The sequence below is a fragment of the Leucoraja erinacea genome, chromosome 22 (genome assembly GCF_028641065.1).
Source record: "Leucoraja erinacea ecotype New England chromosome 22, Leri_hhj_1, whole genome shotgun sequence".
NCBI lineage: Eukaryota > Metazoa > Chordata > Chondrichthyes > Rajiformes > Rajidae > Leucoraja > Leucoraja erinaceus.
This window is the reverse complement of record NC_073398.1, coordinates 1000001-1013456: the sequence shown is the minus strand read 5'-3', so window position 1 is coordinate 1013456 and position 13456 is coordinate 1000001. Positions and strand designations below refer to the sequence as shown.

General features: G+C 52.8%; 1 protein-coding gene across 1 annotated transcript in view; it reads right to left on the bottom strand.

Annotated features, from left to right (window-relative positions):
* LOC129708029 (dynein axonemal heavy chain 3-like) overlaps positions 1-13456 on the bottom strand; it is a 426708-nt gene that overhangs the window by 212498 nt on the left and 200754 nt on the right. The window contains exons 35-40 of the mRNA XM_055653570.1: positions 10628-10792; positions 9290-9512; positions 7466-7596; positions 5819-5919; positions 2710-2824; positions 1090-1223 (exon numbers count right to left, since the gene is read on the bottom strand). Coding sequence (XP_055509545.1) covers positions 1090-1223; positions 2710-2824; positions 5819-5919; positions 7466-7596; positions 9290-9512; positions 10628-10792 — 869 coding nt within the window. The remainder of the gene's footprint in view (positions 1-1089; positions 1224-2709; positions 2825-5818; positions 5920-7465; positions 7597-9289; positions 9513-10627; positions 10793-13456) is intronic.

Genomic DNA, 13456 nt, shown 5'->3' with positions numbered 1-13456 from the left:
GAGCCTCTTCAGGCTATGTATGTATATACATATTGAACTGTTTTCTCTTGTTTATCATATTGTTTGCAGTGTACTATGTTTACATATTCTGTTGTGCTTCTTCTGCAAAAGAATGTCATTGATATGTCTGGGACGCTCTTGACTTGACACAGTGTAAAAACATGTGCATATGAAGCTCATAGTGTTCGGAGTTTGCTTAGATTATCGATAAATACAATTGATAGAATGAGGAAAACTGCCGAATGGTGCAAGGTGGTAGTGGAGAATAATATTACAGTATGTGCAGTAACAGAATAACCAAATGAAGTAGGGTTCACAGTAAGAGTATGGGGCGGCACCTTTAGACTTTAGAGATACAGCGCAGAAACAGGCCCTTCAGCCCACTGAGTCCACACCAACCAACAATCCCCACACACTAGCATTATCCTAGAGGAAGGAGAGCAGCGCTGAGGGGAGGGGGAGTAGAGGGGAGTGGGGGATTGGGGAGAGATGGGAGGTGAAGTGGAGTGAGTAAGGGAGGAGTGAGTGAGGGAAGGGGAGGGGGGAGAGTGAGAGGAGATGGGGGGAGACAGGAGGAGAGGAGGGGCGGAGAGGGAAGAAGGGAGAGAGGGAGTGAGGGGAGTGGACGAGAGGGGAGGATGAGGGGATGGGAGAGGAGGGAGGAGAGGGGGAGTGAGTGGGAGAAGGAAAGAGAGAAGGGGTTTAAACATTGACCCACTTTTAGTTTAGTTCAGTTTAGTTTAGATAAGTGGAAACAGGCCCTTCGGCCCACAAGTCCGTGCCGACCAGCGATCCCCGCACACTAACACTATCCTACACACAGTAGGGACAATTTACAATTTTAACTATGCCGATTAACCTACAAACCTGTACGTCTTTGGAGTATGGGGGGGGAATCGGTAGCACCAGGAGAAAACCCACGCAGGTCATGGGGAGAACGTACAAACTCCGTACAGACTGCACCCGTAGTCAGGATGGAACCCGGGTCTCTGGTGCTGTGAGGTAGCAACTCTACCGCTGCCCCACCATCCTGCCCACTATACTTCTGTCTTGTATTGCAGTGATTCAGTTGTTGGGCGGGTTGCTGACCTGATCTCTGCCAGCAAGCTCTCGTAGATCTTCAGCATGGACATGGTCATGTGCATGGCCGACGACTGCACCACCAGGCGGCACCTCTTCTGCACAAAGTCCAAACTGGGCGGCAGCAGCCAGTCACACAGCGCCTGCAGGAGAGAGGACAACAACAGCCGCGTCACAGCCCCACTCGCAATGCTTCAACCAGTCCCAGTCATTACATAGTCCTGAGCGCAGTGGAGGCACAAGTGGCAGAAACATGTTCACGTTTGACGGCTGTCAGTTTATTTGTGACAATAAACTAATACTGAGGTACAGTACAAAGCATTTGTGGCATGCTAAGCAGTTAGCAGAAAGACAATACATGATTACAATCGAATCATTGACAGTGTACAGATACAGGATAAGCAAATAACGTTTGGTGCAAGGTAAAGCCAGCAGAGTCCGATGTCTTATAGTCTGATGCAGTAAAGCACTGGGCCTGTGCTCGCTGGAGTTTAGATAGATGCATGGGGGGGGGGGGGGGGGGGGGGGGGGGGAACTCATTGAAAGGTATTGAGTAGTGAAAGGCCTGGATAGAGTGGATATGGAGATGATGTTTCTAACACTGGGAGAGTCTAGGACCAGAGGTCACAGCCTCAGTTATAGATGTTCCTTTAGGAAGGAGATGAGGGTAATATAATAATCTTATTTATATAGCACATTTTTAGTCAACTTGCATTGACCCCAAAGTGCTTCACATAATTACATTACATTTACACACAGGCAAAGGTGGGTGAAGTGTCTTGCCCCAAGGACACAACGACAGTATGCACTGCAAGCGGGATTCGAACTGGCTACCTTCCGGTCGCCAGCCGAACACTTAGCCCATTGCGCCATCTGTCGTCCCTAGGATGAATTTCTTCAGTCAGAGGGTGGTGAATCTGTGGAATTTAGACCAAGCCAATGAGTGTTTATAAGGTGGAGATTGACAGATTGTTGATGAGTATGGGTGCCACGAGTAAATTGTCACTGTGTGGGATAGTGGTCATGTACAGGGGGGTCGCTGGTCGGCCCCCACTCAGTGGACTGAAGGGCCTGTTTCCGCACTGTATCTCTAAACTAAACTAAAGTCGCATTGGTTAGTAAGGAAAGCCAACGCAGAGCTAGCATTGATTTTGAGTGGACCAGAATATAAAAACAGGAATGTAATGCTGAGGCTTTATAAGGCGCTGGTCAGACCGCATTTGGAATATTGTGAGCAGTTTAGTCCCTGTATCCGAGGAAGGATAGTGTTAGTGATCGCTGGTTGGTGCAGACTCAGAGGGTCGAAGGGCCTGTTTCCACGCTGTATCAGCATTAGTAAACGCTGGAGAAGGTCCAGAGGAGGTTTACGAGAATGATCCCAGGAATGATTAGGTTAATGTATATTATTATATGGTTATATTATATGGTTATATGGTTAATGTGTGATGACAGTTTGACAGCACTGGGCCTGTACTCGCTGGAATTTAGAAGGATGATGTGGGACCTCCTTGAAACTTACCGAATAGTGAAAGCCAATTAACCTACTCCGCCTTGATTGAATGGTGGAGTAGGCTTGATGGGCCGAATGGCCTAATTCTGCTTCGATCATGTGTGAAGTTATGAACCTACCCGCACTGTATGTCTCTGTTCTGGCGTGAGCAGGGGGGGAAGTTTGCTTGCCAACCAGGACTGCACCAAGGGGCCCCAGCCCAGATTCATGGGCTCCATGTAAATCATCCCACACCTGTTCAAAGAAAAACAAATTAATACCCCTGGGTTTGACTATCATATTTTAGTTTAGTTTAGTTCAGGGATACAGCGCGGAAAAAGGCCCTTCGGCCCACTGAGTCCACGCCAACCAGCGATCCCCGCACACTGACACTATTCTACACACACTAGGGACAATTTACAATTTTACCAAAGCCAATTAATCTACAAACCTGTACATTTTTGGAATGTGGGAGGAAACCGAAGATCTTGGAGAAAACCCACGCAGGTCACGGGGAGAACGTACAAACTCCGTACGGAGAGCAGCCATAATCGGGATGGAACCCGGGTCTCTGGCGCTGTGAGGCAGTGACTCTACCGCTGCGTCAACGTACCGTCACAGGTCTTTAAAGCCAAGCCTGGGATCAGCACACTCGACAAATCCGCCACATCTCAACCCAATATCCATTGAATTGAAGGGCTGCACGGTGGCTCAGCGCTAGAGTTGATGTCTTACAGCACCAGAGATCCGGGTTCAATCCTGACTACAGGTGCTGTCTGTAGGGAGTTTGTACATTGTCCCCGTGACCTGTGTGGGTTTTCTCTGGGCGCTCCGGTTGCCTCCCACACTCCAAAGATATACATGTTTTTAGTCTAATTGACTTGGTATATTGTAAAATTGTCCTTAGTGTGTAGGATAGCGTACGTGTGCAGAGATTGCTGGTCGGTGCGGACTCGGTCCGAAGGGGCTGTTTCCGCGCTGTATCTCTAAACTAAACTAAATTGAAATAAAAGGTACAGCAAGGAAACAAGCTCTTCGGCATCACAAGCCCATGCTGACCATTGATAGCCCATTCATCACCGTTCTAAACCCACACCTACCATTGATAGCCCCATTCATCACCGTTCTAAACCCACACCTACCATTGATAGCCCATTCATCACCGTTCTAAACCCACACCTACCATTGATAGCCCCATTCATTACTGTTCTAAGTTACCCCACTTCTGCACCCACTCATAGAAAATAGGTGCAGGAGTTGGCCATTCGGCCCTTCGAGCCAGCACTGCCATTCAATGTGATCATGTCTGATCATCCACAATCAGTACCCCGTTCCTGCCTTCACCCCATATCCCTTGACTCCTCTCTTTTGAAAGTATCCAGAGAACTGACCTCAACCTCTGAGGCAGAGAATTCCACAGGCTCACTTGAGACTGAGGGACAATTTACAGAGCACAGATAATCTACAGACATGCATGGATTTTTGGGATGTGAAAGGAACCATATAATCATATAACAATTACAGCACGGAAACAGGCCATCTCGGCCCTACAAGTCCGTGCCGAACAATTATTTTCCCTTAGTCCCACCTGCCTGCACTCACACCATAACCCTCCAATCCCTTCTCATCCATATGCCTATCCAATTTATTTTTAAATGATACCAACGAACCTGCTCCACCACTTCCACTGGAAGCTCATTCCACACCGCTACCACTCTCTGAGTAAAGAAGTTCCCCCTCATGTTACCCCTAAACTTCTGTCCCTTAATTCTGAGGTCATATCCTCTTGTTTGAATCTTCCCTATTCGCAAAGGGAAAAGCTTGTCCACATCAACTCTGTCTATCCCTCTCATCAATTTTAAAAACCTCTATCAAGTCCCACCTTAACCTTCTGTGCTCCAGAGAATAAAGACCTAACTTATTCAACCTTTCTCTGAAACTTAGTTGTTGAAACCCAGGCACCATTCTAGTAAATCTCCTCTGTACTCTGTACTCTCTCTCTATTTTGTTGACATCCTTCCTATAATTGGGCGACCAAAATTGTACACCATACTCCAGATTTGGTCTCACCAATGCCTTGTACAATTTTAACATTACATCCCAGCTTCTATACTCAATGCTCTGATTTATAAAGGCTAGCATACCAAAAGCTTTCTTTACCACCCTATCTATATGAGATTCTACCTTCAAGGAACTATGCACGGTTATTCCCAGATCCCTCTGTTCACCTGTATTCTTCAATTCCCTACCATTTACCATGTAATTATGGTCCTATTTTGATTTGTCCTGCCAAGGTGTAGCACCTCGCATTTATCAGCATTAAACTCCATCTGCCATCTTTCAGCCCATTTTTCCAAATGGCCTAAATCACTCTGTAGACGTTGGAAATCCTCTTCATTATCCACAACACTCCCTATCTTGGTATCATCTGCATACTTACTAATCCAATTTACCACACCTTCATCCAGATCATTGATGTACATGACAAACAACAAAGGACCCAACACAGATCCCTGAGGCACCCCACTAGTCACCTGCCTCCAACCCGACAAACAGCCATCCACCATTTCCCTCTGGCTTCTCCCATTCAGCCACTGTTGAATCCATCTTGCTATTCCTGCATTTATACCCAACCGTTGAACTTTCTCAACCAACCTTCCATGAGGAACCTTGTCAAAGGCCTTACTAAAGTCCATATAGACAACTTCCACTGCTTTACCCTCGTCAATTTCCCTAGTAACCTCTTCAAAAAATTCAAGAAGATTAGTCAAACATGACCTTCCAGGCACAAATCCATGTTGACTGTTCCTAATCAGCCCACCCGGAGGAAACCCACAGACAAACTTGTGTTTGGATGCTGTGAGGCAACAGCACTAACCGCTGCAGCAGTGTGCTGCTCTTCTGACTAAGACTCGTACACCCAGTATTAACTTTGCACTTCATCTAAGCTACTTCGACGAGCCCGCGTTTGGCCCATATTCTTCTCAACCTGTCCTTTCAATGTGCCTGTCCAAATGTCTTTTCAATTAACCTTCAAACCTGTACATATTTGGAGTGAGGGAGGGAAGCGGAGCACCCGGAGAAAACCCACGCAGGTCAGGGGGAGAAGGTATGAACTCCATCCAACAGCACCCGTAGTAAGGATTGAACCTGGGTCTCTGGTGCTGTAAGGCAGCAACTCTATTGCTGCGCCACCGTGCCACACAATGTGCGGGATGTTTAATTGCTGAGTAATGGGTCCACTCCTACCTGCTGACTGTGGCCGGGGATGCCTGCTTCAGATCCAGCACCTCAAAAATGATGTTCTGCTGGCAACTCATCTGAATGATCTCCCCACTCATCAAACACAGCTGTGGGACACAGGAACAGGTTCTGTGTGAAACCCTCACATCACAATAGCACACAACAAAAGCTTTTCACTGTACCTCGTTATACGTGACAATAAACTGAAGAGCCCCTGGTAACAAACCTGCTGCTTCACCAAATCTGAACAACCTTTTATCCATGGCAAGCTTTAGTTTAGTTTAGTTCAGTTTAGTTGAGAGATACAGCTCGGAAACAAACCCTTCAGCGATCCCGTCCCATTAACACTATCCTACATACACTAGGGACAATTTACGTTTATACCGAAGCCAATTAACTTGCAAACCTGTACGTCTTTGGAGTGAGGGAGGAAACTGAAGATCTTGGAGAAATTCCATGCAGGTCACGGGGAGAACGTACAAACTCAATACAGACAGCACCCGTAGTTAGTATCGAACCTGGGTCTCTGCCGCTTTTAAAGCCCTGTCCCACGGTACGAGTTCATTCCAAGAGCTCTCCCGAGTTTGCCCCGATTCGAACTCGGAGATTTACGGTAATGGCCACTTGTCGGTACTCGGGGCTCTCGTAGACATTTTTCAACGTGTTGAAAATCTTCACGAGTCTTCCCGTGCTTACCTGCCGTTAGCGAGTCTTCCCGCGCACCTGTCGTTAGCGTTACGAGCCGCTAAGATACGTCCCCAAGATCCAACATTCCCGCTACGTTCATTCTCTGTGCTTACCACGAGTTTGATTTTTTTAAAACTCGGGAGAGCTCTTGGAATGAACTCGTACCGTGGGACAGGGCTTTGAGGCAGCACCTCTACCGCTGCACCACCGTGCTGCCCCCTAAGCTAGGAACCTTTGATATTGTTTAGAAGGGGCGGTGGGCGGGGCGGGGGGGGAGGGGTGTTGGCTGCCACGTGCCGCGGCACGCAGTAGATAGGACGGTTGAGTAGACTTTTGTAACTTTGTCATTGCCAGAAACGTGGAGACTCTCATGTACGGCCTAGGTGAGGGCTGCTGTATGACTTTACCGGGATGTACACAAAACAAAGCAACACACTGGCCCTCGCTACATGTGACAATGAACTGTCATTGAATCATTGAACACTTTTTTACACCTGGAGCAATCAGGTGACAACCATCATTCAAATTGAATCATTTATCTAAATCAGAAAGAAATGATCTGATTTTAGTGAGGTCAGTAGGATCCTATAGAACTAAATGAACAGGGTAACAACTAAATTGTAGTCTAAGGACATTAGTGAATCTGCAATATCAGAGAGCTACCCTTACTTGTAGGGGATGGACACAAAATGCTTGAGTAATTCAGTGGGACAGGCAGCATCTCTGGAGAGAAGGAATAGGTGACATTTCGGATCGAGGTCCTTCTTCAGACCCAAAATGTCACCCATTCCTTCTCTCCAGAGATGCTGCCTGTCCTGCTGAGTTACTCTAGGATTTTGTGTCTATCTTTGGTGTAAACCAGCGTCTGCAGTTCCTTTGCATACATATAGTAGGAGGTGAGGAGAAACCAGGGCAGATTGTGTTGAAGTGGTCTTGCCACACAGGCCACAGGCCTTGCTCCATTACCTTCTTGTTGTCATCGAGGACTGTGTTCATGTTTTCCACCCAAACTGCATCTACTGGACCATCAAAGATGCACCACTTCCGGTCTTTGGTAGGGCTGGTGGCATGTTCACGGAAAATATTCGCCAGGATTCCTGGTAAAATCAATTCCATGCAAGTGAAGAGAGAGTCAAGAGTGTTTTATTGTCATATGTGCCAGAGAGAACAATAACATTCTTACTTACTGCAGCACAACAGAATATGTAAATATAGTACTCTGTAAATAATATAATAAATGAGAAAATAGTTCAGTGAATGAACGCACGCACGCATGCACACGCACACAAGCGCACACGCACTCACGCACACGCGCGCGCACACGCGCACACACACACACACACACAGGCGCATACACACACCCACACATGTCACCTAATTAGTAAATAGAGTCCACTTGTGTGTAATCTAATCTCAGTATAAATACAGCTGTTCTGTGAAGGCCTCAGAGGTTTGTTAGAGATCATTAGTGAACAAACAGCATCATGAAGGAACATACCAGACAGGTCAGGGATAAAGTTGTGGAGAAGTTTAAAGCAGGGTTAGGTTATAAAAAAATATCCCAAGCTTTGAACATCTCACTGAGCACTGTTCAATCCATCATCCGAAATGGCAAGAGTATGGCACAACTGCAAACCTACCAAGACATGGCCGTCCACCTAAACTGACAGGCCGGGCAAGGAGAGCATTGATCAGAGAAGCAGCCATGGTAACTCTGGAGGAGCTGCAGAGATCCACAGCTCAGGTGGGAGAATCTGTCCTCAGGACAACTATTAGTCGTGCACTCCACAAATCGGGCCTTTATGGAAGAGTGGCAAGAAGAAAGCCATTGTTGAAAAAAAGCCATAAGAAGTCCCGTTTGCAGTTTGCCACAAGCCATGTGGGGGACACAGCAAACATGTGGAGGAAGGTGCTCTGGTCAGATGAGACCAAAATTGAAGTTTTTGACCTAAATGCAGAACGCTATGTGTGGCGGAAAATTAACACTGCACATCACCCTGAACAAACCATCCCCACTGTGAAACATGGTGGTGGCAGCATCATGCTGTGGGGATGCTTTTCTTCAGCAGGGACAGGGAAGCTGGTCAGAGTTGATGGGAAGATGGATGGAGCCAAATACAGGGCAATCTTGGAAGAAAACCTGTTAGAGTCTGCAAAAGACTTGAGACTGGGGCGGAGGTTCACCTTCCAGCAGGACAACGACCCCAAACATACAGCCAGAGCTACAATGGAATGGTTTAGATCAAAGCATATTCATGTGTTAGAATGGCAGTCAAAGTCCAGACCTAAATCCAATTGAGAATCTCTGGCAAGACTTGAAAATTGCTGTTCACAGACGTTCTCCATCCAATCTGACTGAGCTTGAGCTATTTTGCAAAGAAGAATGGGCAAAAATTTCAGTCTCTAGATGTGCAAAGCTGGTAGAGACATACCCCGCTGTAATTGCAGCGAAAGGTGGTTCTACAAAGTATTGACTCGGGGGGGCTGAATACTTTTGCACGCCACACTTTTCAGTTTTTTATTTGTAAAAAGATTTGAAAACCATGTATCATTTTCCTTCCACTTCACAATTATGCGCCACTTTGTGTTGGTCTATCACATACAATCCCAATAAAATACATTTACGTTTGTGGTTGTAACGTGACAAAATGTGGAAAGGTTCAAGGGGTATGAAAACTTTTGCAAGCCACTGTAGGTTAACCCACTCATTGCTGGGATCATGCTTGTAAACCTGGCCAGGACCCTCCCCAGAGGCAGCACATATGGGGCCCACAATACTGTGGCACTCACCGTCACTCCAGTCGTGGGAGACGGGGTCAAAGCTGCCGTACAGCTGGCCCATGGTGACCGCCTTGGGGTTGATGATGATGTACTGCACCCGGTGCTCATCCATCTGCCCTCTGGACTCCAGCAGCTCCAACACGCCGGCCAACACCTTCAACGCGCTGGTCTTGCCCCCGAGAGCACTGCCCACCACCATGAAGCCGTGCCGCATCAGCATCATCTCGTAAATCTGTGCACAAAACGCCAGCGCTCACGTTTACTTCATCGCTGGAGAGATTCACACAGAGCAAGATGCACAACACTGGATGCTGAGAGAAGATGAGAGGGCTCGGGGAAAGGGATCATGTTTTAGTTTAGTTTAGTTTAGAGATACAACGTGGAAACAGGCCCTTTGGCCCACCGACTCTACGCCGACCAGCGATCCCCGCACACTAACACTACCCCACACACACCAGGGACAATTTACAATTTTACCCAAGCCAATTAACCTACAAATTTGTACGTATTTCAAGTGTGGAAGTAAACGGGAGTTCTCGGACAAAACCCACGCAGGTCAAGGGGAGGAAATACAAAGTCCGTACAGACAGCACCCGTGGTCAGGATGGAACCCGGGTGTCTGACGCTGTGAGGCAGCAACTATACCGCTGCGTCACCGTGCCGCTGTTTTCCAACACCACACGTCACCAAAGCAAACCTGGCAACAAAGCCACTCTCCACCTACCCATGACTACGCCCTAGAGCTTCCGAATATCACCAGCAAACCCAAACACGACAACATCATGAGAGGAATAGGTTGCGTAGATGCACGGAGTCTCTTACAGGCAGCTGGCCAGTCCGTGAACCGGCTCAAGTAGCTGTTACAGGCCACAACTCTGTGCAACACTCTCCACCCCAGGTCCCCTTAAGAATAAGGAGTAAGTCATTTAGAACAGAGATCAGGAAACACTTTTTCTCACAGAGAGTGGTGAGTCTGTGGAATACTCTGCCTCGGAGGGTGGTGGAGGACGGTTCTCTGGATGCTTTCAAGAGAGAGCTGGATAGGGCTCTTAAAAATAGCGGAGTCAGGGGATATGGGGAGAAGGCAGGAACGGGGTACTGATTGGGGATGATCAGCCATGATCACATTGAATGGCGGTGCTGGCTCGAAGGGCCAAATGACCTACTCCTGCACCTATTGTGTATTGTCTAAAGGGGAGGACTCCCACATAGAGAGAGAGACCTCCACTGGGGCTGTAGGGCTCTATGACTAGAGGACAGTATGACTGTACGCACCATGTTGGAGAACATCAAGGCTGAGCTGAGACCGTGAGCGAGCCGTGTACAAGACAGAGATAACCTGCTCACCTGGATGATTTTCTCAATGAACCAGGGTGTTGGCTGCAGGTGAAGTGTGTGAATGATGTCCCTGATGGCGATCTCCAGGCAGCCGTGATGAGGAGTTGGCAAGACAACGCCAGGGAAGAGATCAGAAATGATACTGACAAAGAGCGGTATATCATGGGACAGGAACTGCAAATGAAAACACAGGCACAGTCAGCAAGCTGCAGTGCTCAGTCAAGCTTAGTTTAGTTTAGTTTAGAGACACAGCGCAGAAACAGGCCCTTCGGCCCACTGAGTCCACACCGACCAGCGATCCCCGCACATTAACACTATCCCACACACACCAGGGACAATTTACATTTGTACAAAGCCAATTAACCTACAAACCTGCACGTCTTTGGAGTGTTGGAGGAAACCGAAGATCTCAGAGAAAACCCACACAGGTCAATGGGGAGAGGGTACAAACTTCGTACAGACAGCACCCGCAGTCGGGATTGAACCTGGGTCTCCTGTGTAGTAAGGCAGCAACTCTACCGCTGCGCCACTGTGCCGGCCCTAACATGGAGAGTCTTTCACCAAAATAGATCAGAAACAGAAGTAGTTAGTTACAAGAGGCGTACGGCACGGTCCACAGCCCACTAGAGTCACCATCACTCACACTTTGAAGCAGCTCCATCGGTTTCAACAAAGTGAAGAGAGACGCTCAGCCCGCCATGGTCTACGTGATCGCCTGGTTGCCGAACACTTTAAATCCCCCCCCCCCTCCCACCCCCCCCCCCCCCCCCCCCCCCCCCACCCCCACCCCCCCCCCCCCCCCCCCCCCCCCCCCCCCCCCCCCCCCCCCCCCCCCCCACCCCCCCCCCCACCCCCCACCCCCACCCCCCCCCCCACCCCCCCCCCACCCCCACCCCCCCCTCCCCCCCTCCCCCTCCCCCCCCCCCCCCCCACCCCCCCCTCCCCCCCCCCCCCCCCCCCCCCCCCCCCCCCCCCCCCCCCCCCCCCCCCCCCCCCCCCCCCCCCCCCCCCCACACCCCCCCCCCCCCCCCACTCCCTCCCCCCCCACCCCCCCCCCCCCCCCCCACCCTCCCCCCCCCCACCCCCCCCCCCCCCCCCCCCCCCCCCCCCCCCCACCCCCCCCCCCCCCCCCCCCCCCCCCCCCCCCCCCCCCCCCCCCCCCCTCCCTCCCCCCCCCACCCCCCCCCCCCCCCCCCCCCCCCCCCCCACCCCCCCCCCCCCCCCCCCCCCCACACCCCCCCCCCCTCCCCCCCCCCCCCCCCCCCCCCCCCCCCCCCCCCCCCCCCCCCCCCCCCCCCCCCCCCCCCCCCCCCCCCCCCTCCCCCTCCCCCCCCCCCCCCCCACTTCCCCCACCTTCCCCCCCCCCCCCTCCCCCCCCCCCCCCCTCCCCTCCCCCCCCCCCCCCCCCCACCCTCCCCCTCCCCCCCCACCCCCCACACCCCCCTCCCCCCCCCCCCCCCCCCCCCCCCCCCCCCCCCCCCCCCCCCCCCCCCCACCCTCCCCCCCCCTCCCCCCCCCCCCCCCCCCCCCCCCTCCCCCCACCCTCCCCCCCCCCCCCCCCCCCCCCCCCCTCCCCCCCCCCCCCCCCTCCCCCCCCCCCACCCCCACCCTCCCCCCCTCCCCCTCCCCCCCCCCACCCCCCCTCCCCCCCCCCCCCCCCCCCCCCCCCCCACACCCCCCCCCCCCCCCCCCCCCCCCCCTCCCCACCCCCCCCCCCACCCCCACACCCACCCCCCCCCCCCCACCCCCACCCCCCCCCCCCCACACCCCCCCCCCCCCCCCCCCCCCCCCCCCCCCCCCCCCACCCCCCCCCCCCCCCCCCCCCCCCCCCCCCCCCCACCCCCCCCCCCCCCCCCCCCCCCCCCCCCCCCCCCCCCCCCCACCCCCCCTCCCCCCTCCCCCCCTCCCCCACCCCCACACCCCCCCCACCCCCTCCCACCCCCCCCCCCCCACAACCCCCCCTCCCCCCCTCCCACCCCCACCCCCCCACCCCCCCCCCCCCCCCCCACCACCCCCCCTCCCCTCACCCACCCCCCCCCCCACCCCCCACCCCCTCCCCCTCCCCCCCCACCCCCCCCCCCCTCCCCACCCCCCCCCCCCCCCCCCCCCCCCCCCCCCCCCCCCCCCCCCCCCCCCCACCACTCCCCGCACCCCCCCCCCCCCCCCACCCCCCCCCCCCCCTCCCCCCCCACCCCCACACCACCCCCTCCCCCCCTCCCACCGAATCATCACTTATTCCGTCACTCCAGCGATGCCGCCTGACCCACTGAGTTACTCCAGCACTTTGCATCTTTGGTGCAAACCAACATCTGCAGTTCCTTCCTACACAGGGCGGCACAGTGGCGCAGTGGTAGAGCACCAGAGACACGGGTTTGATCCTGTCTATGAGTGCTGTCAGCATGGAGTTTGTACGTTCTCCCCCTGACCTGCATAGGTTTACTCTGATATCTTTGGTTTCCTCCCACACTCTAAAGACGTACAGGGTTGTAGGTTAATTGGCTTGGTATAAATGCAAATTGTCCCTCGTGTGTGTAGAATAGCGCTAATGTACGGGGATCGCTGGTCGGCGCAGACTCGGTGGGCTGAAGGGCCTGTTTCTGCGCTGTAGCTCTAAGTAAACTAAACTAAAGTGAGCCTCTGTTGGGAGTTTCTGTTTTGCTCGCTTTACACTGGGCACAGCAAGGTGGACACTGGGCACAGCAAGGTGGACACTAGGCACAGCAAGGTGGACACTGGGCACAGCAAGGTGGACACTGGGCACAGCAAGGTGGACACTGGGTACAGCAAGGTGGACACTGGGTACAGCAAGGTGGACACTGGGCACAGCAAGGTGGACAC